The 27,532-nt window shown below is 38.3% G+C and overlaps 1 protein-coding gene across 1 annotated transcript in view; it reads right to left on the bottom strand.

Moving 5' to 3' along the window:
- BANK1 (B cell scaffold protein with ankyrin repeats 1) overlaps positions 1 to 27,532 on the bottom strand; it is a 309,831-nt gene that overhangs the window by 198,172 nt on the left and 84,127 nt on the right. The window contains exons 4-5 of the mRNA XM_058721799.1: positions 22,063 to 22,201; positions 12,478 to 12,617 (exon numbers count right to left, since the gene is read on the bottom strand). Coding sequence (XP_058577782.1) covers positions 12,478 to 12,617; positions 22,063 to 22,201 — 279 coding nt within the window. The remainder of the gene's footprint in view (positions 1 to 12,477; positions 12,618 to 22,062; positions 22,202 to 27,532) is intronic.

A 27,532-nucleotide genomic window follows, 5' to 3' on the forward strand; every position in this document is an offset into this window, starting at 1 on the left:
GAGGAAGAGGTGGGAGAGGGTGCAGGATTCTTAGAAGTTGAATTTTCCTTGCCAGATATTTCTTTTACTTCATCTCCTGTGTCTTGATGCTGTTTACTGTAGAAGCATAGTTCATGAATGCTAAACACAATTTAGAGTTCCCAGATTACATATTTACTTTATTTCTTTATCTTACTGTCGATACTATTAACTATTATTAGTAAAGAGGCCCACAGAATGCATAATGACTTTTAAAAAATGCAAACAAACACATTTTTGCTGCAAGGATTTTTCAGTCTTCTAATTTCCAAAGGGTTATTGATGATTTGGGATTCATTCCAGAGGCAGATTCTCTAATTTTCTCTAATTATCTTGCTATGAATAATAGCTATGGAGGAACATTGTTAACTGTGTTTGACTTGTGCTTTGTTTTCTGACTTGTGGAATGTTTGGAAACATTCCTTATGGTTGAAGATCTGAAACCTCTGAAGAACTAAGTAGTAAAGCAGGAGGCTGCACATGAATGGGGCTGGAAACAGGCAGCACTCACACCGACACACAGACATCCTCTGCAAAGGGCAGTCAAAGCCACCCCAGTGACAAGAGGAGAGGGAAATGTAAGAAGTGAGAGACATACTTAGTTTGGGAGAAATAAAAAAATGGAGGGAGTATTTTTTTACACTGAGTGAGCAGAAACCATAAATTAAAATGTCATTAATAAACTATATTCTAAACAGTAAACATAAGCTAAAATGAATGGGGCCAATATGGACTGAGATGGCTTATAAGATAGAGAATTACAGGAAGATGGCGGCATAGGAGGACACTGGGCTCACCTCGTCCTGCTGCTCACTTAGATTTCACCCACACCTGCCTAAATAACCCAGAAAACCACCAGAAGACTAGCAGAATGGACTCTCCAGACCCAAGTGTAGATGAGAGGCCCATGGAAGAGGGTAGGAAGGGTGGAGAGGCAATGAGCACTAAACGGACCGGCGGGAGGGAGCCGGGGTGGTGGAGGGGCAGCCCGCCCAGCAAGGCAGAGCCCCTGAGTCTGATTTGCAAAAGTGGAGGGGCGGATGGAGTGAGTTCTAACAGCCAGCGGGACTTAACATCTGGAATGTTAAAAGTAAGCAGCTCTGCTCGGAGAGCGGGAGGGAGAGAAGACACTGGGAGGGAGAGGTGTTGAGTCCTGGAAGACAGAGCTCAGCTCCGCGGGAACAAGGCAAACACCCAACACTGTGCTTCTGTGGATCCATCCCTCTGATGGTTCAGCCTCCCTCCTGGTGCTGCAGGGCCCCTCCCGCAGGGGACCACCGATGGCAAAGCGAGCTGAGCCTGCCCCTCCCGCCCCTGTGCACCTTGCGGATCCAACCCTGCTAATAGGCCAGATGCCATCAAAGCAGCACCACAAGCCTGGCAGGGTGCAAGTAGCCCAGACAGGGGCCACACCACTCCATAGTGACTCCTGCCCCTGGGAGAGGGGAAGATAAGGTACACACCAGTCTGACTGTGGCCCCAGTGGTGGGCTGGGGACAGACATCAGGTCTGACTGCAGCCCCGCACACCAACACAAGTTACTCCAGACAGCACAGGGGAAGTGCCCTGCAGTTTGGCCACCCCAGGGACTATCCAAAATGATGAAATGGAAGAATTCTCCTCAAAAGAAACTCCAGGAAGTAGCGACAGCTAACAAATTGATCAAAAACTATTTAAGCAATATAACAGAACAAGAATTTAGAAAAATAGTCATAAAATTAATGGCTGGGCTTGAAAAAAGTATACAGGAAAGCAGAGAATCTATTGCTACAGAGATCAAGGGACTAAGAAATAGTCATGAGGAGCTAAAAATGCTATAAATGAGGTGCAAAATAAAATGGAGGCGACCACAGCTCGGATTGAAGAGGCAGAGGAGAGAATAGGTGAATTAGAAGATAAAATTATGGAAAAAGAGGAAGCTGAGAAAAAGAGAGATAAAGAAATCCAGGAGTATGAGGGGAAAATTAGAGACCTAAGTGATGCAATCAAATGGAACAATATCTGTATAATAGGAATTCCAGAGAGGAAGAGAGAGAGAAAGGGGCTGAAGGTGTACTGGAACAAATCTGAGAACGTCCCTGATCTGGGACAGAAAAAAGGCATTGAAATCCAAGAGGCACAGAGAACTCCCTTCAGACGTAACTTGAATCGATCTTCTGCATGACATATCATAGTGAAACTAGCAAAATACAAGGATAAAGAGAAAATTCTGAAAGCAGGTAAGGATAAACACACTCTAACATATAAAGGGAGACTGATAAGACTAGTGACAGACCTATCTACTGAAACTTGGCAGGCCAGAAAGGAATGGCAGGAAATCTTCAATGTGATGAACAGAAAAAAAAATATGCAGTCGAGAATCCTTTATCCAGCAAGTCTGTCATTCAGCATAGAAGGAGAGAAAAAGGTCTTCCCAAACAAACAAAATTGAAGGAATTCATCACCACTAAACCAGCCCTACAAGAGATCCTAAGGGGGATTCTGTGAGTGAAATGTTGCAAGGAACAAAGTACCAGAAACATCACTACAAGCATGAAACCTACAGACATCACAATGACTCTAAACCCATATGTTTCTATAATAACACTGAATGTTAATGGAGTAAATGCTCCAACCAAAAGACATAGGGTATCAGAATGGATACAAAAACAAGACCCATCTATTTGCTGTCTACAAGAGACTCATTTTAGACCTGAGGACACCTTCAGATTGAAAATGAGGGAATGGAGAACTATCTATCATGCTACTGGAAGTCAAAAGAAAGCTGGAGTAGCCATACTAGACAAACCAGACTTTAAATTAAAGGCTATAACAAGAGATGAAGAAGGGCATTATATAATAATTACAGGGTCTATCCATCAGGAAGAGCTAACAATTATAAATGTCTATGCACCGAATATGGGAGCCCCAAATATATAAAACAATCACAAACATAAGCAACCTTACTGATAACAATGTGGTAATTGCAGGGACTTTAATACTTCACTTACAGTAATGGATAGATCATCTAGACACAGGATCAATAAAGAAACAAGGGCCCTGAATGATACATTGGATCAGATGGACTTGACATATATTTAGAACTCTGCATCCCAAAGCAACAGAATATGCTTTCTTCTAGAGTGCACATGGAACATTCTCCAAGATAGATCATATACTGGGTCACAAAACAGCCCTTCATAAGTATACAAGAATTGACATCATACCATGCATACTTTCAGAACACAATGCTATGAAGCTTGAAATCAACCACAAGAAAAAGTCTGGAAAACCTCCAAAAGCATGGAGGTTAAAGAACACCCTACTAAAGAATGAATGGGTCAACCAGGCAATTAGAGAAGAAATTAAAAAATATATGGAAACAAACGAAAATGAAAATACAACAATCCAAATGCTTTGGGATGCAGCGAAGGCAGTCCTGAGAGGAAAATACATTGCAATCCAGGCCTATCTCCAGAAACAAGAAAAATCCCAAATACAAAATCTAACAGCACACCTAAAGGAAATAGAAGCAGAACAGCAAAGACACCCCAAACCCAGCAGAAGAAGAGAAATAATAAAGATCAGAGCAGAAATAAACAATATAGAATCTAAAAAAAAAAAAACTGTAGAGCAGATCAATGAACCAAGAGTTGGTTTTTTGAAAAAATAAACAAAATTGATAAACCTCTAGCCAGGCTTCTCAAAAAGAAAAGGGAGATGACCCAAATAGAAAAACTCATGAATGAAAATGGAATTATGACAACCAATCCCTCAGAAATACAAACAATTATCAGGGAATACTATGAAAATTATATGCCAACAAACGGGATGACCTGGAAGAAATGGACAAATTCCCAAGCACCCACACACTTCCAAAACTCAAATGGGAAGAAATAGAAAACTTGAACAGACCCATAACCTGCAAAGAAATTGAATCGGTTATCAAAAATTTCCCAACAAATAAGAGTCCAGGACCAGATGGCTTCCCAGGGGAGTTCTACCAGACATTTAAAGCAGAGATAATACCTATCCTTCTCAAGCTGTTCCAAAAAATAGAAAGGGAAGGAAAACTTCCAGACTCATTCTATGAAGCCAGTATTACTTTGATTCCTAAACCAGACAGAGACCCAGTAAAAAAAGAACTACAGGCCAATATCCCTGATGAATATGGATGCAAAAATTCTCAATAAGATATTAGCAAATCGAATTCAACAGCATATAAAAAGAATTTTTCACCGTGATCAAGTGGGATGCACTCCTGGGCTGAAGGGCTGCTTCAACATTAGCAAATCAATCAATGTGATACATCACATCAATAAAAGAAAAGGTAAGAACCATATGATCCTGTCAATCGATGCAGAAAAAGCATTTGACAAAATTCAGCATCCTTTCTTAATAAAAACCCTTGGGAAAGTAGGGATAGAAGGAACATACTTAAACATCATAGAAGCCATTTATGAAAAGCCCACAGCTAATATCATCCTCAATGGGGAAAAAAGTAAGAGCTTTCCCCCTGAGATCAGGAACACGACAGGAATGTCCACTCTCACTGCTGTTGTTTAACATAGTGTTGGAAATGCTAGCATTAGCAATCAGACAACAAAAGGAAATCAAAGGCATCAAAATTGGCAAAGATGAAGTCAAGCTTTCACTTTTTGCAGATGACATGATATTATACATAGAAAACCCGACAGACTCCACCAAAAGTCTGCTAGAACTGATACATGAATTCAGCAAAGTCGCAGGATACAAAATCAATGTACAGAAATCAGTGTATTCTTACACACTAATAACGAAGCAACAGGGAGACAAATAAAGAAACTGATCCCATTCACAACTGCACCAAGAAGGATAAAATACCTAGGAATAAACCTAACCAAAGATGTAAAAGATCTGTATGCTGAAAATTATAGAAAGCTTATGAACGAAATTGAAGAAGATATAAAGAAATGGAAAAACATTCCATGCTCATGGGTTGGAAGAATAAATATTGTTAAAATGTCAATACTACCCAAAGCTATCTACACATTCAATGCAATCCCAATCAAAATTGCACCAGCATTCTTCTCGAGGCTAGAACAAGCAATCCTAAAATTTGTATGGAACCACAAAAGACCCCAAATAGCCAATGTAATTTTGAAGAAGACCAAAGCGGGAGGCATCACAATCCCAGACTTTAGCCTCTACTACAAAGCTGTAATCATCAAGACAGCATGGTATTGGCACAAAAACAGACACATAGACCAATGGAATAGAATAGAAACCCCAGAATTAGACCCACAGATGCATGACCAACTAATCTTTGACAAAGCAGGAAAAACTTTCCAATGGAAAAAAGACAGTCTCTTTAACAAATTGTGCTGGGAGAACTGGACAGCAACATGCAGAAGATTGAAACTAGACCACTTTCTTACCTCATTCACAAAAATAAACTCAAAATGGATAAAGGACCTGAATGTGAGACAGGAAACCATCAAAACACTAGAGGAGAAAGCAGGAAAAGACCTCTCTGACCTCAGCCGCAGCAATTTCTTACTTGACACATCCCCCAAAGCAAGGGAATTAAAAACAAAAATGAACTATTGGGACCTCATGAAGATAAAAAGCTTATGCATTGCAAAGGAAACAATCAACAAAACTAAAAGGCAACCAACGGAATGGGAAAAGATATTTGCAAATGACATATCAGACAAAGGGCTAGTATCCAAAATCAATAAAGAGCTCACCAAACTCCACACCCGAAAAACAAATAATCCAGAGAAGAAATGGGCAGAAAAGATGAATAGACACTTCTCTAAAGAAGACATCCAGATGGCCAACAGGCACATGAAAAGATGCTCAATGTCGCTCCTCATCAGGAAAATACAAAGCAAAACCACACTCAGATACCACCTCACGCCAGTCAGAGTACTAAAATGAACAAATCAGGCCAGTATAGATACTGGCCAGGATGTGGAGAAACAGGGAACCCTCTTGCACTGTTGGTGGGAATGCAAACTGGTGCAGCTGTTCTGGAAAACAGTGTGGAGGTTCCTCAAAAATTAAAAATGGATCTACCTTATGACCCAACAATAGCACTGCTAAGAATTTACCCAAGGGATACAGGAGTGCTGATGCATAGGGGCACTTGTACCCCTATGTTTATAGCAGCACTTTCAACAATAGCCAAACTATGGAAACAGCCTAAATGTCCATCAACTGATGAATGGATAAAGAAATTGTGATTTAGGGGCGCCTGGGTGGCGCAGTCGGTTAAGCGGCCGACTTCAGCCAGGTCACGATCTCGCCGTCCGTGAGTTCGAGCCCCGCGTCAGGCTCTGGGCTGATGGCTCGGAGCCTGGAGCCTGTTTCCGATTCTGTGTCTCCCTCTCTCTCTGCCCCTCCCCCGTTCATGCTCTGTCTCTCTCTGTCCCAAAAATAAAAATAAAAAACGTTGAAAAAAAAAATTAAAAAAAAAAAAAAAAAAGAAATTGTGATTTATATACACAATGGAATACTACGTGGCAATGAGAAAAAATGAAATATGGCCTTTTGTAGCAACGTGGATGGAACTGGAGAGTGTTATGCTAAGTGAAATAAGTCATAGAGAGAAAGACAGATACCATGTTTTCACTTTTATGTGGATCCTGAGAAACTTAACAGAAGACCATGGGGGAGGGGAAGAAAAAAAAAAGTTAGAGAGGGAGGGAGCCAAACCATAAGAGACTCTTAAAAACTGAGAACAAACTGAGGGTAGATGCAGGGTGGGAAGGTGGGGAGGGTGGGTGATGGGTATTGAGGAGGGTACCTGTTGGGATGAGCACTGGGTGTTGTATGGAAACCAGTCTGACAATAAATTTCATATTGAAAAATAAATAAATAAAATAAATAAAAATTAATAGATTAAAAAAAAAGACAATTACAGAGAACTACAATTATGTTGTATTACTGGCTAAGTACCTGCACCCAGAAATATTTATTTTTTCCCCTACATCAGCTGCTATGTCTGCTGTTAAAGTTAACCAATTTGTTTTTCCCTAAATAAGTGGATGAGGGTACTAAGTGGTATGTTCCTGTTTGACTCAATGGTACCTGGGGTGACTATTACTGTTTACGTCTGAACTACTCTAATAAGGCATCATTAACCACTGCTTATTCGTTACCACAGGTGGAGACATGGCACAAAGGAAATGTCACTTTTTTTTATCAGTAAAATACCAAGCTTCAATAGATATGACTTATTTTTACTGATCCATTCTAATTAAGGGTATAAACAATATGAAAAATGAATCTAGAAATAAGTGTCCAAATTGCATTTTATTTTTTCTTTCCGTATTCATTTCAAATATCCCATCAGAAATATGAAACAAGTAATAAAGGTGATAAGAGATACATGAAATTCAAATCAATTCCTTCTTGGCAGGGAAAATTAGGAAGAAGTACGAAATAAAGGCTACATGGAGAATACACATATTTGCAAGTCAATTCTCTGATAAGAATGGTCACAATTCCTAATTTAAGTATTTTTTTTCTTGGCATAAGATTACGGAATACGTGAGTCGGAAGTGGCCTTGAAGATCATATATTCTAGCTTCCTCTATTGTCCACAGGAGGAAATTTCTTTCACACCAAGGAAAATGAGCTCTCATGAAGTGATTGCTGATTCGGTTAAAGAATCTAACTCCTGCTCCTGCCCCATCTAGAACTCATTCTCCTATGCTATGATGCCACGTTCCGGGAAAGGAAAAGGAACAATACCATGCAGCTTTTTGAAAGAGAGATAAAATCTTGGGCATTTTTTGAGTAGCAAACATTTCCTTAATATCCAAGAGAAAGGAAGCCTGGAATCTGGAATCCTATAGCTGTTAAAAGTCTGTAATGAACGGCATTAGCAACATACACTTCACACTGAGGTAGAACATGAAGACAAGCTTACAGCACAAATTCTTCATTTTTCTAGTGTCATGGGCCTCTGAGAGTTCTTCGCTTTGGTAGGTATCAGATTCATTTATTCAATTTGAGAAATAAATAACAGTGTATTTCAAGAGGACAGTTGTCATTCCCCATCTCATCGTTTATAGTCCTACCCTATAGTTCTCCACTTATTTCTTCAAAGAGCACTAGACGGAGAAGCAAGTACTTGTGTTTTCCCATTTTTGTCATGGTGTCTCGTGTCAGGAACTAATTGTGCGAAAGTAACTGGGTATGCAAAGATGAAAAACACAATGTCCATGCCTTAAAGAAGGAGGAGAGGAGGAATAGCAGAATACGTGCTAAGAGCGAGCAATCCTGAGGGGCTAAAATGGTAGGAGTCATGGAGAGAATTAAGAAGACATGGAGGGTATGCTGTGGTAAGAGGCGATGGGCAGTAAGATTTGTGACTCTGCAGCCTTGTGTGCCATTCAGGGGAGTGTGGACCTTATCCAGTGAGTCACTGAAAGTCTGAAGCAAAGGAGGTCTTAGAGAACACTGGCACTGTGGGTGAAGTATACTTTAGAGACCAGATGCATTTGCACCTCTTATCAACAGGAGCTGATGAAAAGAGGAAGGAAGGTGTCCACTAGTCTTTCCAGGGAGACAAGGACCGAGAAATAATTACTGAAAGGCCCTGGGAAGAATCTCCCGGAGAATTCTTTAAGGGAGAGTCCTGCTAACACTTGAACTTAACCTTGTGAAAAAACTAACCTTTAAAAGAAGTATTCATAACTAGGAAATTCCTCATTATATGAGAGTTTTCTATGTCTTCCCTGTGTGTCCCTCATCCTACTGTAGCTGGCTTCATACTGTATTAAATATTTGCAGGCAGCAAACCAAAGATTGAATCATATATACAATTTAATAAAAACTCGAAATGAAGTGTACCTAACATGAAGACGAAAATAAGATTTCAATAAATATAAAGCAACCCATGCAAAGTGATCAACACATGAAACACAAGGATATTTTACCAACAAGAAGTACAACTAAGGAGAGTTATGTGGTATCATTTCAAAACCTCTTTTAATGAATACGATGCTAACGCTTTGATCAATAATTGCTATGTTCTTTCAGCATTTTGACCTAATTTGGTTTCTTATATTGTATCTAGTTGTTCCTATGCGAAGTTAACTTTATGGTTGTCCCCAGACAGTTCTGTAAATAGGATGAAAATCTCAAAGGTTTTAATTATCTCAGTTAAATAGGAGTTACTAGTATTTCTAACATTAGCACTTGAATTCTAATTATCTTCCCAAGGTGGGCTTTGGATTTTCTCATTTTTTCATTTGATCTCTCTTCAACTTGTTATTTTGGGTAATGCTCTGGAAATTGCACCTTTATGAGGCTACGTGCTGGGATTTAATATCTATCCAAAAAAGATAAATGATTTAGGAAGCAGTTAGATAACTAAGATGATTTAGGTAAAGTATTCAAAATTTAATGGACATCATTAAAAATAAACTAAGTAAATCAAATTCCTTATCATTTCTTTTCTCAAATTCACAGAATGGTCATTTTGCTATATGCCCAACAGCTTTTAAATGATAATATAAAGTCTCCTATTATAAATTCTAGGATTACTGAAAAATAAAACTCACAGACTTCTTCTTATTATTTCTTTCTTCAAATTCACAGAGTGTTCACATTATTATATGCCTAATAGCTTTTAAATGATTATAGGAAGTATCTCACTACTAATTTTTAAGATTCTTAAATCACATCTGCCATTAAAATTTATAGGAAAACTCAGGATGTTTCTTACAATATTCCACTTCGGCTAAGTAGATAAGATACTGAAAAAACTGAAATCTGCTGGTATATGTTCTTACAAATACACAATAACTACAGTGAATAAAATTACAATGTATGTTGTTCTTTGAATAAGATGTTCAGTAGACTATTTGCAAAATATTCAAATTTCCTAATTTAGTGACAGAGTAGTGAGCATATGAAAGAAACAATTACTGTAATGTTCTATGCTGGATTGGAAAAGCAAAGCTTTTTGTGCAATTAAAAAAATATGATCTCCTTGGGAACAAAGCCAAATGTCAAAAGGGAAATCCAAATGCCTGCAAAGCACAGGGTGGGCTAGGACACCTCTTTTGAGGCCAAACAATCCTAAAACACACCAAGGAAATGACCCTGTATTTCTTTCTTCTTCATTAAGGGTGGAGTCTGCCTTTCACTATCTCTGAAATCATAAAAGGGATAACTCAGGTTATCACTGGACTGGAGAATTCCATGCCATATTTAGTCTAAGATTTGATGGAGGCTAACTGAATTGCAGCCTTGTCCTTCCTTCAGGCCTGGGATAGTACACTTCAGTCCAGTCCGAAATCTCTAACTCAGAATTTGTTTGATCCAAATTCCACAACAGGTCTAGGTCCCCTGATGACAGTAGCAAAACTCATAAGGCGGTCTTAAGTTGTATAGATTAAACTTAATCTTTCAGCGTCTCTTCTTACCATGCTGTGGTCTGCTGTCACCAAGATAGAATAATTCTTCCTTTCAGTACTCACTTAGGTTCAAAGTGGCTCTCTTCTGATAGGAAAAGCCTGAATCAAGCTGTGGCTGTCTAGCATCCTTCCTTTCACTAAGCTACCAGGAATAAGTAAAGAGGAGAATCCTAAAATGTAACCATAATCTTTTCTCACCTCTCATTTCGGATGCTGAGGGTTAAAAGGAAATAGTATTATCCAGTTATCTGAAAACTATGCAAACCAGTTTTTATTCACTCAAAGCTGTAGAACAATCTATGACTTGGCATATTAGAGCATTCTGAAAAACTATCCTAGAGTCATAAATCATATTTAATTTTCTTGTGTACAAAATGTTTTCTCCTCCCGCAACGGCAAAACCAACATAAAAATGTGTTTGGAGAGTTCCTTTACTTCTATGCTGACTGAAATATTAATAATGAAATGTATCACTTTTATTAATCCTTTTGTAATGAATGGATGTTTTAAAGTGGAAGACAGGGAGACTTTTCACAATAAAATGAAACAATCCGTATTTCAAGCTATTACTTTTGTTCTTGCTTTGCAATGACAATATAGACATTTTATCAAATGTCCTCAGACTCGCCAGTTTGACAAATGGTATTTTACTCCCTGTCCTTCTCTAAGACATTTTTACCTTTGCCATTGTTCTAACAGAAAAATGTGTCACACGTAAATAACAAAGCCTCCCATTGCAAACTAGTTTAAACATATAATAAGGCTTCATGACAATCTGCCAACCACACTATCATTGATGGTTTGGTTATAGAGTGTTCCGCGGTAACTTTGAAGATCTCGCTGTTCAGTTACCCCTTTTTCCACCTTTACTCTCTCCATTCACTGCCAAAAACCCAAGGCGATAAATATGGTTATAATCTAATTATCAGGTACTATAAAAATGACATTTATTTCACTCTGATAATTTGATGGGATAAGCACATAAAGGATAAATGTTCCATATTAAATATGCTTTCTCTCTATTGAAAGTGGGAAGTAACAAAAACCAAACAAAAAAAACCCAGAAATTAAACCAATGGCTTAAGACGAATCAAAATGCAATTGTTCCATTCTACATCCATGGGGACATTGGCAGCATCTACATTCACTGGAGAATGTCTCAAACCAGGGCCTTTTGAGACTAGAAACTCCTCACCAAATCCTCATTGTTCAGTAATGCTTTGTCACACTGGAGAAAGAACCTGGGGCTTGAAAATGACTCTTTGCATACTTCCCTGAAAATTTTAGCAGTTCTGGAATTCCTAATAGACACTGTCAATTTAAAGCAGTAATTTTCGGGGTGCCTGAGTGGCTCAGTCAGTTAAGCGTCCAACTTCAGCTCAGGTCACAGTCTCACAGTCTGTGAGTTCGAGCCCCGCGTTGGGCTCTGTGCTGACAGCTCAAAGCCTGGAGCCTGCTTCAGATTCTGTGTCTCCCTCTCTGTCTGCCCCTTCCCCGCTCATGCTCTGTCTCTCTCTGTCTCAAAAATTAATAAAAACATTAAAAAAATAAAGCAGTAATTTTCACTATCAGGTAACAGTAATAAATGAAACTAAGAAAAATATACACCGGGCTTGGAAGTTTCTACGTGAAAATAACAATTCTTAGATTAATGCCATATGCTCTCTTTCTTGATTTGTCTTACTCCTTAACCTCAAAGCATCAGATGATCGTACTTTTGTTTTGTACTGTCTTGATCTGGATCGAGAGGTTATTCATTTCTTAATAGTTTGCTCTAACCCTTCTGTCTTTCTTTATCTGCTCTGTGACAATTTAAAGTGAGCCCATCACAAAAGCGAGTTTGTAATGGACAACCTGTCTCCCAGTGACATTATCTAGAATGACTTGAGTTAAGCAAACTAATTCATCTGCATCTCTGCACCACAGAAGTCCGTTTCTTCCCTTCCTATCAAGCCATAATTCATTCGTATTCAACCAATATTCAGACTTTATACCAAAGCATGCATACCGTTATCCAGCATTGGCCCTTCAGCTTATTAGCAATTTCATGCAAAGATGAACTTACCTGGCGCACACCATCTCCTGGACTTGCCACTCCCAATAGGTATTCCACAGCCTTTGCACTTGTAGAGTACTTAATCTCTGTTGTGGCCTTAATGACTCCATCACAGTAGACATGGACATTGACAGACCCAGCAGGAAAATCTTATAAATGCAAACAAGAGTTAGGAGCTGAGTATATAATGCATGTATCATAGTATTACATCTTGCAGAGAATATGAAGGAATCTTTAAGAATTCATAACAATTTAGGGCGCCTGGGTGGCTTACCCAGTTGAGCGTCCGACTTTGGCTCAGGTCATGATCTTGCGGTCTGTGAGTTCAAGCCCTATGTCAGGCTCTGTGCTGACAGCTCAGAGCCTGGAGCCTGCTTCGGATTCTGTGTCTCCCTCTCTCTCTGCCCCTCCCCCGCTCAATGCTCTGTGTCTCTCTCTGTCAAAAATAAACATTAAAAAAAAGAATTCATAACAATTTTACTAACTTCTGACACTAAATGTTTTCTTTTTATCCTTAGTACCCGCAGAATATAATGTACAATTTTAGACTTAATTAAATAAAACCTTATAGAATCTGAACACATGCTAAAATTATGGTAAAAGCAAAGCCCTAAATCTTTTCTCTCTACTACTAACACTCTCTTTTGGCGTAATCTGTAATTATGTTTACATAATACTTTAGAATTTAGGATGGTACAACAGTTCATTAAAAGTTGTGTATCTGGGGGCGCCTGGGTGGCTCAGTCGGTTAAGCGGCCGACTTCGGCTCAGGTCATGATCTCGCGGTCCATGAGTTTGAGCCCCGCGTCGGGCTCTGTGCTGACAGCTCAGAGCCTGGAGCCTGTTTCAGATTCTGTGTCTCCCTCTCTCTTTCTGACCCTCCCCCGTTCATGCTCTGTCTCTCTCTGTCTCAAAAGTAAATAAACGTTAAGAAAAAAAAAAATTAAAAAAAAAAAAAGTTGTGTATCTGTTAATAATCTCATGAAGAAAATTCTCATTAATTACAGACAAATTTCTCAAAATTGTATTTGGAAGGAGAAAGGGTAGAATCAATTGAAACTATAGAACTTTTATGCAAGTGGTTACGGTAAAAAAACAAAAAAAACCTTTGGGAAGGCAACAAGGTTTAATATCCTGCTATTTAAGTACTATTTATACTACACATTCATCAAAACGCTTTTTGTGGACAAGTTGTTAAAGTGACTGATATACTGCCTTGTGAATTCTGCATTAACATACCAACACAGCTAAAGTTTCCTAAGAATGTTGGGCTCACTAGGAAAGAGTACCAATAAATAATCATTTCAGTAAATAAAGTTATTTTATTATAACAAAAGTAAACAAAATTAAGCCTTTATCTATTTATAGAACATACTTTAAAAACTCTATCTGTCATGGAGATATTTCCCAAATAGTCCTGGAAAATTGTCACCCAGACATTTGGGGTTTGGAAAATAAGCTATTAAGTACAAGACCAAAAATGCCTATTCTCTAACCTTAGCCACCTGATGAGGTTTTGAATATTTAAAAGTTTCTAAGGTTTAAGCATTAATTTTACTTTATCTCCTGAAGAGATTAAAGGGCCTCTTACAATTTTGCTCAGAGAGATTTAAAGCCAACAAAAGCAATCTTAAGCTTAACTAGATCAAGAGGCTGTAATATTCTCTTCCCATATTGCTTGACTAGACACCTAACTTGTATTATAAAGAAACTATGTGTATAAAAGTCCTCTCTTCCCAAAGTAAGTATCCATCCAGTAGATAATGTAAGAGAAAATGCAACAAAACCTGAAAGTGATAACATATATCTCATCAGCTGAAGTTGCCCACATATGGTAAAGAGGGTTCCGGAGTTACTGAAGTCGAATGAAATCAATTTTGGTAGATTTCAGGAAGATGATTTGTAAAGAAGATACGGATTTTGTCACTCAGAAAAAAAGATTAGAGTTTACAATGGCGTGTTAACCTTCTGAAAGAAAGTCAAGTGATGAATCATGAGAGATACATGATAAGAAGATTTGCTTGGTAGTCCTTTGATATAGGATACTTAAAATATTCTAATTTCTTTAAACTCTAACATGAAAGCAAATGAACTGATTTATTCTTGATATCTTGTACCATTAGTTCTATTGAGTTTAGAATAATCTTCCCAAGAGATAGATGTCCTTTGAAGTACTGTCTTTGCTTATCTATTTTCTTATCTATTGAATGTCAGTTATTAAATCAAGACCTTGGAGGATTCCTATGGATTCATCTGATTGGGAGGCCTTCCCTAAATATGTGTTATTGAATTGGCCTTTCGTCAATAGCACCCTGTACCACCTGAGCATTATTTTACTTTGACTCTAGTCATTATGATATCTACATTTTACAGCTCTTTAATAAAAATACAGGCAATTAATTTAAGGACTCAGAAGAGAAGGAAAGTGAATCCTGCTGTTTGCTATCTAGGCTAAAGTAGGGAAGTAACATTTAATACATTTAATATAGGTCATAAATCACCAAACTAAGTGAGGGTACTGGAGTCAGCTGTGAAGAGGAGAAAAAGGCTTATAGTGGAAGAAGATGGAACTCCTTGCTCATATCAAACATAGATAAACAAGAAAGCAAACTTACAAAGGAGCAATGGTAAAAAAAGGAATTCTATTCAAATTTCACATCTTGTCATTCAAGAGTCTTTGTCAACCTGCACTGTCTCTTTGATTTAAGTGGTCTGTCCTTCCAGATGAGGGACTGAAGCAATTTATGGAAAATATAAAGTATTTTTGAATAGTCAGAACTACATTCACTAATTCCATAAAAATACATATTTCACAAATCCAACAATTTAAGAGATTTTCTTTCTGTATTTCCATTGCCTGAGAAGCTGTGTTCCTTTATGAACCAATTTTTGCCTTTTATCACATGGTAAACCTTAAATGAACCTACCTAATGTTTCTATGGGAACTGAGATCAATATGGATTTCTTTTGATTAGAACACTATTTAATTTTTTTATTTTTTCATTAAAATTTTTTTTAACATTTATTCATTTTTGAGAGGCAGGGCACAAGTGGGGGAGGGGCAGAGAGAGAGGGAGACAGAATCTGAAGTAGGCTCCAGGCTCTGAGCTGTCAGCACAGAGCCCGACGTGGGGCTGGAACCTCTGAACCGTGAGATGGTGACCTGAGCCAGAGTCGGATGCTCAACCGACTGAGCCACCCAGGTGCCCCAGAACACTACTCGTAAATAAATATCGGTGGCTTTAAAACTTTGGTCTGCCTAAATATTGGTATATTTAATATATGTTAAAATTGTCCCCCTCAATTATGATACTTAGAAAAATTTCTTATCAATTGTTGTTATTTTTCTAAGCAGGTTCAGTGTAATATTTGGCACATCTTAAAGTATTTTTCATGCTCTTTTAATGAATTATGAAGTTATAATTTACATTAACCAGAATAGTTTCTTAATTAATAAAGACATTCAGTATCTTTGTAGATATTTTTACATTCCTCTCAACTTTTAATTGGTTGTCCCCCTGCTGTGTAAAATATTTTTCTGGCTGACCTGCAGGTACCAGAGGAATACCTCTTCCTTCTGAGTAAACATTAGTTAATATTTCTAGTTTAAAGACGTCGCATGTATTTTTATAACTTCTGGCATAAGCTGAGACTAATTCAAGTTCCTGAGTAACTTCAAATTCCTTTAGCACAAAACAGTTCCTGTCAGTGACAAACCTGTGGATACCATTAGAAAGGTGTGTCTTTTAGAAAATGCAGTAATTAGAAGTGTATGAAGTTATTAAGCTGAAAGGAAAAAAGAACACAAAATTAGAGGATATTTTCTCAAATAAAAAAATCAGGTTAAGATGTGCAAGTGTGTCAGAAGGGAAAGATGCCATTTAGAAAAAGAGCACTTAAGATTTCTTCACTGGTTAGCATATTTGTACTTTAACATAATTTTCTTTTTTCTGAATTGCTACCAAGTTAAAAAGAAATATACATATAAAAAGAACATTAATAAGGCAAAGGGTTGGGTTGGGTGGTGAAAGATCTGAGAGTTCTGAGCACTGCAGGTAGGTCTCAGAGTATGTGACATGCCTTAGTGTTCAGAGTATTATTTCTCTCTCTCTCTCTCTCTCTCTCTCTCTCTCTCTCTCTCTCTCTCTCACACACACACACACACACACACACACTCTTAAAATGACTAAGAGGAAGTATCCAAAGGAAGGATAATCGTTGGTTTTAAGAGGTACCATTCTCTAAAAGAGAATTCTAGTTGCCTATCTCAAAGTCTATTTATTCTCTTCCTTTTAGAAACAGAATCCTGATTTTTTTTTCTTGCTGGGCACATTGCTATCCAACTAAAAAGACTAGATTTTCTTTTTCCTTTCAGCTAGATGTGACTTTGGGATTAACTTCTGAATAATGTGATAAAAGCATATGTGTCTTACAGAAAGCTCCTTTATTTAATGAGGTCTTCTTTATCCCAGTGCTGTGTTGATACACTGACTCTCCAAAAAGAAAATTAAAAAAACCCTGATTTATGGTTTTTGCCAATTTCTGTGGTGTATATACTTCCACCATGGCTGATTTCAAGTAACCAAAGTGTGATGGACTGAATTGTGTCCCCCAATCCCTCAATTCATATGTTGAAGCCCTAACTCCCAAGGTATTTAGAAATAAGGCCTTTAATAAGATAATTAAGGTTAAATTGAGGTCATAAGGGCATGGCCCTTATCTGATAGGGCTGGTCTCCTTATAAGAAGAGGGAGAGACACCAGAAGTGCCTGTGCACAGAGGAAAGGCCATATGAGGACAGAGCAAGAAGGTAGCCAACTACAAGCTAAGAAAAGAGGTCTTGCCATAAACCCAAATTTTTGCCCCTTGAGCTTAGGTTTCCAGCCTCCAGAAATAAATTTCTGTTGTTTAAGCCACCCAGTCGGTGGTATTTTACCATGGCAGCCGAGGAAGACTAATAGTCAAGATAATGTCACCGAATATGAAGTAGAGAAGAGATGCACAGAATTGGCTTTTGAATCCAATATGAGATGGTGTTAGCACACCACTGCTTTATCAGATTGCTCAAAATTTGAGAGTGACAGTAAGGGCCGTAGAAGTCATCTTACTTCATGATGATTATGGCTATACTCTAGGGACAATGGAATGTTGACTAGAAATAAGTCTGCTCTGGGACAATATTGTCAAGCTGACATACCAGCCCTCAATACCAGCCAGATTCAGTACATGAAGCTCTGGGTATTACACAAGAGAATATTTATGGAGAACAAACCACATTTTGAGCCACACGACTGACTGAATCATGAACCAGGGGATCAGAAATCAAATCACATGAGCCATTTTTCTACACTGGAAAGAGACTGGAAAGATGGACACCATCTCTGAACTTGATACATCAATAATGGGGAAGGATCCCTGGTGTGTTTCCACTTTACTTTTAGATCCTTCCGTCTTAACTTGGTATTCAAAGAAGTAAAGGAAAAAAAAAATTTAGAGACTTAAATCTGTATAGACTCTTATTAGATGGTGTGGGATACTGATTGAGATCTTTCCTGCCTCTGGAAATCACCAATAGTTCAGGGATTATATATATGAGATGATATAGAATTAGGAGCTCCGTTGAACATGATTCCCCAAGGGTGAGGGGGAAACAAACAGATCTGGTGGCTTTCATATCAAGGGATATAAACAGAGGACTAGAAGAAGAGTATAATATGAAGAATACGATACTTAGAGAGAAAGATGATTCTCTTAAATTTTCAAATGTTTTATCACACCCTATCCAGAAGCTGAGGGTGAGTTATTCCAGAAAAGCCACTCCTTATGTTTAAGGGAATTGCTAGAGGGAGAGATTGACACCTTATTCCTCAGTTGGATGTGTGTTTAAGTGTTTGTTGTCTTACATCTTATCTCCCTTATTTCCAAATGTACTATAAGTGAGTATTTGGAATGTAATTAGAGCAGTTATTTTATCAACAAGGAAACTGAGGCACAACTGAGAATTGTCTAAAGTTACCCAGTAAATGGCTCAACACAAAATAAAAACAGCTCCTTGGCCACTGAAGATTCTGGACAAATCACTAGCCTTTAAGAGCATGCTGGACACTTTCTCTTCTTTTATAATTGGTGTAGGGAAAAAAGAACTCAATTGTACTGTGCTGTTCAGTGCTGTTCAATGGAACTTTCTAAGAGGGTGGATATGTTCTAATGAAGCACTTGAACTGTGGGTAGTGCAACTGAGGGAATTCATTTTAGATTTCATTTAATTGTAATAAAGTTTATATAACTAGCTGTGGCTAGTGGCTACCATATTGGCCAGCACAGCTACAAAGCATAGTTTATCCACCTGTGGCCTATGACCCACTTTATGAATGGTGAATTACCATTTAATTCACGACATCAATTAATTTGGTTTTGACTAGCAATGAAGTAAACGAAAAGAAATAGAATTTCTATCTCTCTATTCACATTACCCCTATGCTCTTGCATGTTGTTCACTTTTGCAATATAATCCTTAACATATTAATCATAGTTATTTAAAATTCTCTGTCTGATTACTCCAAAATCCATCATCCATGTCACATCTAAGCCTGGCCTAATATTTGCTTTATTTCTTTAGACTATGTTTTTTTTTCTTACTTTTTGGCATGTCTTGTAATTTCTTGTTGAAACCCAGACATGGTGTGTTGGGTATAAGAACCGAGGAGGTGAGCATGCAGTGAAGACTATAAGAATATGGCTGGAAGGTGGGTTATATTTCATGTCTATTATAGCTGTCGATGCCAGAGGCTTCAAAGTCCTCTATTATCCTGGTTGTTGTCTTTCTTCTTGACCTTGTGCTTCCCTAACTACTCCTCCTCAGAAACATCCTGCATCTTGCAGTACTTCCAACTGGAACCATCTCCATTATACTGAAACCCCTTTGTGGTGGTGGTCAGGTTGGGGGCAGTCGGAAGCATTCTAATCTTGCGATGAAGTCTTGGTCTTTAAGTGGGCTGGTGTCTCTAGGCTCTGACCTTCACAAGTATTTCTGCTGTGGCAGAGCTTTCCTTCCCCACCCTAAGTGAGATAGAAAAGCTACGGGGGTACAATGGGATAGATGTCCTTCCTCAGTGGGGTAAGACACTGGTAAAGTGGTTTCCCCTAGAGAGTAGGCCTTTGTTATGGAGAATATATCGGGAGTGGTTCACCATGATTATTCTCCTTCAGAGCTGTCAGAGCCTCTAGAAGATCTTCCCCAGATCTTCCTATGTGAACTTGGTGGTGGTGGGGTTCCTGGAAGGGAATCCCACACAATTACGGGTGCTTCTTAAGACTGTAGCCACCAGGAGTTTCTTACTCTTGAGCTAGTCCACACTCCACCCCCAGCAATTCATCAAAATTACTATTTAAATGTGCCGACCAGTTTATGGCTCCAGTGACTTTTGCTCCAGCCAAGCAGATCTTGGGTGTCACTCTCTTGATTTACTGTCTCCTTCAGATTTTGGGAAAGTGGTTCCCCCTGCAACCTTAGTTCTCTGACGAGTTCAAGAAAAGTCACTGATTTTCAGTTTGTTTAGCTTTTTCTTATGGTAGGAAAAGGAGTGACAATTTCCAAGTTCTTCATACGTCAGGGCTGAAACCATTACTCTAATGACCACTTTAATTTATTTATTTAAAAAAATTTTTTTTAAATGTTCATTTATTATTGAAAGTCAGAGATTCAGAGTGTGAGCAAGGGAGGGGCAGAGGGAGAGGGAGACACAGAATCCGAAGCAGGCTCCAGCCTCTGAACTGTCAGCACAGAGCCTGACATAGGGCTTGAACTCACAGACCGTGAGATCGCGACCTGAGCTGAAGTCAGACGCTTAACTGACTGAGCCACCCAGGCGCCCATCTAATGACAACTTTTAAAACCTCTGTTTGAAGTATGTATTTCTGAATATGTACTGAGTTGTGATGTAAAATGTAGTTCTTGCTAGGGTTAAAAAAAATGTTAAGAAACAGTGGCATGAGGCAGAAAAAAAATAAGACTCTGGGCCATTTCTGCTGAGGTATGTCCCATCCATATTTCCATACACATTCATGGAACCATCCTATTTATTGCTACCTTTGGTAAAAGAAAAAAAAATCCTATTAATTTATAAAACATACTAATTGAAAATAAGAATTGAAGAGGTTAAATAGCGTAACTGGTAAATAGTGTTTTATTTGTTTTTTACTACAAATTTGCTGTTCAACTGCATGGACAGTATTATGGCCTGGTATGTTGGAAGATATAGACTATTAGGTTTCTGCTTTTCTGAAAAACATTTGAATTTTGACATAATTTATTCTTTGCACTGCTCTTAGTGCTAGGTAAACTGAATATATAATCTTAATGTGAATAATTTTATATGACACTTTGATTTGCTATTTGGGAAATACTATCTAAGTACTTCTTGATTTGCAATATTGATTTTTTGGTAGCGATTTTAGTCTAACTAGATTTAGTTTAAACTCGAAAACTAATGAGTTAGAAATTAATGTTAATTAAATCATTTTAAAATGTGGCATAAGGAAGTAGGGGGCTTTGGAAGAGAAAGAGAAGAGACAAAGTTCTTTCTCATCTCACTGCTGCACACCTTCATCCATCACAGGAACCAGTGTCTGAAATGTTTATAAATGCTTGGTGTATAGGCCTTCCTTTCTATAATTCAACTCTCACCTAGGCTGTGCAAGGAAATCCATAGAGGGGACACATGCTTTGCATAGCACAATAGAAAAGGTTTGTAAGTGCTCTATAAATGGGCTTCATAATAGCTACATTCCAAAAGGAGAAAAAAAAGTTCAGGATGTATTTGACACAGTATTTAATTTTAAATATTTTTACTACATTTCCAGGTTCATAATAAGATTGTATATACTTTTATACTTTAAAACATTTTACAAAGTTCATATTTATGAAGTTTTATAAGGTAATTTTATTCTCTGATTGTAAAAAGATATCATAAATTCAAAAACAAAGTAGTCCTACATTTGTATCAAAACATTCAGAAATTAATCTATTAAACTTTGATTTAAGTACAATATTGTGGCAGGTGTGGCTACTCCATCTGGAATTTTAAATCTGATACAATTTATCATGCTGCAAGCAAAGGTGGATAATAAAATGGTAAACCTCGTAAATTAAATAAGGAAAAGATGGAGGATTATATATAGAAATGGGACCATGATGATAAATAGTGAAAAAGAATGGCAAAAAACAGTAAAAAGTTCATGAACGACAGTCCAAGCGTTCATTAATCCTATTATAATAAAGCAAACAATTTTAGTTCCATATTTAATGGCTGATGTATATTAAAGTGCTCTCTGCTGACATATTTAAAAATATGTGATATTGCTGACGGTCATTTCACCACATGGTACACAAGCTAATTTCTCATAATTTACACATTCATACTTTTGGGAATCCAGATTAATAATAACAACCTCGGGTATGTGAAAGCTAAACACAGGAAACACCTGCAGAACAATATTAGTTTCTGTAAGGAAGTGAAACCATTTATCATTAATTTATTGAAAGAAACTCAGGATGATGTTCTATATTTATTAATGCATAACAAAATTTCTTACCTAAAGCTTCCATACACCAGACTGTCTTATTCCAACGGGTTGGCTGTGTTCTAACACATTTGCTATTTGATGTAAATTCAACCTCCACAATATCACCAATGACTTCATCTCTCAAAATAATAAATATTTCACCAGGATTCTATAAGATAAAACACGTAACCCAATGAGGACCTTGAAAAAGTTTACATTAACCAAAGAACCCACTATATTTAATAACAACAAAGTCTGCACAGGATAATTATGTCTTCTATCATGTCCTATCTTTTCAAACATAGTCAGAAATAAAATATGTAAATGTGATTCTCACCACATTTTAATTCTATCAACTTGGTGTCTATTGAATTCTCAACTTTTTCCCCAACCCCATCTTTTGCAACTGAAAAAAGTGAGGACACAGTTGCTTCCTTTTGGCCTTGACTCTTCCCTGTCCAAGAGGATCCCTATCTCAGAGTAAGGAGCATCACCTACAGACCTCCAGGGAGCCGTCATTTGCTAACCAAAGCTTTTTTTCCCCCCTGAATCCTTTTCCTTTGCCTTTCCAGAACTTAGTATATTCACCTATAAATGACAGGACTGAATAGGTATAGCTGTAAGATCTCTTAACATTTTAAATGTGAGTTTTAATGTCCAATGTTTTGAATATCCAATAGTTTTATATCTTACGTAATAGAGATTCTCTGGTTACTTTTTATGTGTGATGAGTATCTATGAAGGTTACTGAAATGACTGAAGGTTATAAATCTAAAAGTTTCAAGATTTTATTAACGTCGAAAGCTAAATTTATGGATGTAAGTCAAAAGGAGTTATTGAAAACCGTTCTGGGGAAAAAGCCAGAAAAAATAATTAGGGATAAAAAGATTGACATTAATACAGAGAAAAAGAAGGAATAAATATTTGCTGAATATCTATTTTATGCTAAGAATTATGTTAAGCACTTTTAATATAAAGATACTTCCTTTAATCCTAACCAAAACATACATACACACATATACACACTGAAACCAAAATGGAAGGCTATTAGTTTTCTTTTAAGAACAGGGTAGCTAATACAGAGAGTTACATTCTGAAGATTAATCAGAACTGTCTAAATCACAATCTGTACTCTCCTTTACACTGTGCTCTTTGACCCTTCAGAATAACTAAAATGAAATATCATTTTTATGTTTATCTCAGGTATCACCTTCCAAATGCTTTCCTCAAAGTCAAACTAAATTTCAGTCCCTCGCAAAATAAACAGAAACCTCATTTATATACTCTTATAAAATTGTGTTTACCCAAAAGTCATTAACTTCAAAGTTCTCTTATTTAAAAGTTATCTGTGTATGCATAAATCACCTGCTAATAAAACTTACAATTTTAACGCTCTGTACCAAAGACTTTCTACAAATGTATTAATGTGGGGCGCCTCGGTGGCTCAGCTGGTGAAGCGCCCTATCCTTCATTTCGCTCACTTCAGGATCTTATGGTTTCAGAGTTTGAGCGCCATATCGGGCTCTATGTTGACAGTGTGGAGCTTGGGATTCTCTCTCTCTCTCTGTCTGTCTCTCTCTGTCTCTGTCTCTGTCTCTGTCTCTCTCTCTCTCTCTGCCCCTGCTCCCCCTCAAAATAAATAAACAAACTTAAAAAAAAGGTTGATGCCACAGAATTGGTTCAGCCTACATACTTCCACTGCGGCCATTTTTTCACCGGAGTCCGGTGCTCCCCAATATTTGTCTGCAGGATATTTTAAACTAAATTTCTCCTCATCGATTGCATTGCAAATGGAGAAAAGATGCCACTATTCCACAGGACACACATTCTTGGCCTCACACATCCCACATGTCAAGAATGCCTCCCTGTATTCTTCCCTATGCCACACTGAAGCACTGCCTCATGTGACCCCCGAGGTCAGGAAGGTGAGCTCCTCCTGTTTGGCTCATCTACCACCTCCTCTTCACGGGGCCTCCTGTCTAGCTCAGTTTTTTAGTTCCTCTGTTGCTCACACCTGTCACCAAACCTTTCATGACTTCCTATTTATTTTGGCCCCCCATCCCCAAGATCCTCTGCATCAAAGTTCTTCAGAGCTCCCTTTCAAGATTCCACTGTGGCTTATTCAACTTTGGCGTCTCCCCTTCCAAAGTTAGTTTGCCTCAGCATCTTCTCCCAGTGTATTATTCTCATTCTCATTCTAATGAGTGCTCACACCCATTCTCATTCATGAGTGCTCACACAGGCTGCTTCTTAATGCATCAGATTCCCTCCTTAATAGAGGGCAGGACTCCACCTTTCAACCTTTTCCAGAGAAAAGTTCTAAAGGAAAGACAAGCATACTGACCACCCCAAATGAGGGACTCACATCTTCATTTGTACCCAAGGCCAGCTTCACAGGTGTATGACCTGGACTGTTGCACTGGCCGTGCACTTAGAAGGCCCTGCACTTGCTTTAATGTTCTGCTGTCACTGCCTTAAAGCGCTTACTAATTTGAACAAGGGCCCCTACACTTTCATTTTGCACCAGGCCTGTTTGTACCTAATGTTGGCGTACCATTTCGTTCCTACTCTCCCTCCATCTCCCCACTTCTCCTCTCCTCTCCCACAAGGCCTGACTCGGGGTTTCACAAGCTTCATAAACCCTCCCTACAACTGCAGCCCACAGCAACTTCTAAGGGAATCATGGAGCGTTTCACATTCACACTCCTCATTCGACCTTCTCGAAGTCACGCCCCCTGCTCTTCACTAGTTCTTCCTGTCTGTGTGTTGGCTTCCCAGCTAGAGTTTCAATATCCTGAAAGTATTTTTATTTTTTCATATCATTGTGGCATCTTGCAAAAATTATGTACATAAGAGACAATCTGTACATATTTTTAAAATGAAGATGGAATAAGTCTGTTAAAATGTGACATTTTAATATTGAACACACCCAGCTCCATTCCTTACATCCCTCAGGACTCCCAGTTTCAGCTGTTTGCTGCATGTCCACGGAGAAAGTGGCCTGCTCTAGGAGGGAAGGCCTGCATTGTGCAGCCTTGTCCTTAACTATTATGAACATCTTAACTAAAAATCTAATTATGTGGGTACACTTAATCCAATGGAGAAAATACTCAAAGGATCGTAAATTTGGCTTTATCAGCTATAAAGCTGCTGTTTTGCTTTCAATCTTTCTGACTCATCTGTTTATCCCCTGTTTGGCGCTGAACATTCAGGGACAGAGAGAATTATGATAATTATCCCTTCCAAAGCCTAAAGTTTTGTGGCATTGGTCACAAAACCTTGAGACCTAAACAAAGGGGCTAAAACTTGGTCTATAATAGAACACATAAAGGGTGAAGTTTCTGGGTCTCCTAGGGTTGGTGTCTTTAGGCTTATACGATATATCACGCACAGGCAACAAAGGATTTTTACCCTAGTGGATCATCATATCAGCTTACCATGACTTTTTTACACAGACCAATGGTTCTTTTCATATATTCACGACTACTTTCATAGGCACCAGTTTAATGAGCACAGTTGCATGTGTTTTATTAAGCCAGGACTGTGCAGGCTCCTGTAGCTGACCTCTATCTGACCCATGACAGCACAGCAAGGATTAGGTTATGGCAATGGTTCCAAATTTGGCTGTTAATTCTCACCTTCAGCATCACCTGGGCAGCTTTTAAAACTGTCAGTGTCCAGGCCATAAACCAGACCATTTATATCCAAATCTCTGGGGGTAGGATTTAGGCACGTTTTTTTTTTTTTAAAACCTCCCCCAATAACCGCCGTCCACAGCTTAGTTTGAGAGCCACTTGGTTAAAGGTAAAGACCTCTTTTGGTCACTGTAAAACCTTACCACCAAAAGGGGTGGCACCTTACAACATAAGCCTTTCGGCATTGATACACACAATAGTCTTTTGCAACTTTTCCTGTACTTTTCAGTGAAGTCACAGGATCAGACTTTAAGGTTGATTACCAAGAAGTAGTGTGTGATTTGGTATGAGAAATTAAGTGGGAAGTGCCATTAGCTTCTGTATATTATTTTAAACCCTATCTTGGGCCAAGGAATGAATGCATAGGAGGTCATCTCTGAGATCTTTGTGACTTTCCCATGGGCCCCTCAGAATCACACCTCTCCATATAGTCTAAGGATTTCTCTAGATTTATTGGCTACATAATCAGGTCTGCACTGGGGGTTTGGAGACTCACATTACAGTGGTAGCTACAGAGGTATGTCATGGAACAGGTCAAATAAAATGAAGGTCTTTGTGAGGGAATGTGCCATGTTCTAGGATTTGGATAGAAAGACACTTCAATGAAATTAATATAGATCCAAATGTTGATTTAAAGCCACTCAAAAGGCCTTTCAATGTTATACTGTAACTTGAAGAATTATATTTGCTCCTGAGATCAACAAGTGACTGGATTGGTTTTAAAACAATTTCAGTCTTATCATCAGAAAAGGAGCAGTGGGAGAATAACATAAAAATTAAGAAATATTAGTTAATTACACTCAAGGAAGTAAGAGATTCTGGGGGGAGAAAAGCTGAGATTGCAGTAGACAAATTCTACCAAAAGGAAGGGAAAACAGATTGAAGGCCTGTCTATGCAGATTAAACAAGATAAAGAAGATAAGCTCATTCCGAACCGCTTTTTAGGATAGAGCTCGTGAAGGGGAAATAACGAAGCCATTGCTGAACCTATGACTGAGGCTTGCGGAGGTAACTGAAGAGGCAGGAGGCATCAGAGGGCAAGTGACAGTACTTTCCAAGAGGGCCCACCGAGGAAAACATTTAGAGGCTCCCTCTTAAGGCTTCAGGTAAAATCCATAAAAAGAGGGACAAGAGTCACTGCTTACAGATTGTACAGCTCTAACGAGTGATTACAGAACAACTGAGCAGATTGCAGAAAAGCCTCTGAAGGGGGCAGGGGGAGCAAAATCATTCCCAGATGAGAACCACCGCTCTGAGGGAGTTTGTCTGAGGAATTAATGAAATTTGGACTTTGTAGTAATACACAGCATAGGGCGGAGAAGCTAACAAATAATAGGCCAGGTCCAGTTCTAGTTTATATGTTATTCCAATGGAAGAATGCCTCCCAGGTGGATTTCTCATTGGGGACATAAAGTTGGATAAGACTCTTTTATACAATGAATGTGTCTGACACGCTTAGAACTTGGACATCGTATCTCTCACGATCAATTACTCCACAAGATAAAATCAAGAGGAATATGCTAGAAAAACAAATGTGTTGGCTCATAACAAAATAAATAAATTAATTAAAATACTAAAATATAGCACAGAATGCTAATCCTAGAAAAGGCAAAAGAAGAAGCCAAATTAAATAGATTTGCACCTTTAAGACCTACCAAGGTATTTCTCAAAGAGACAGGGAATAACTGGGGCGCCTGGGTGGCTTGGTCGGTTAAGCGTCCGACTTCGGCTCAGGTCATGATCTCACGGTCCGTGAGTTCGAGCCCCGCGTCGGGCTCTGTGCTGACAGCTCAGAGCCTGGAGCC

Source organism: Neofelis nebulosa, chromosome 3 (assembly GCF_028018385.1).
Source record: "Neofelis nebulosa isolate mNeoNeb1 chromosome 3, mNeoNeb1.pri, whole genome shotgun sequence".
NCBI lineage: Eukaryota > Metazoa > Chordata > Mammalia > Carnivora > Felidae > Neofelis > Neofelis nebulosa.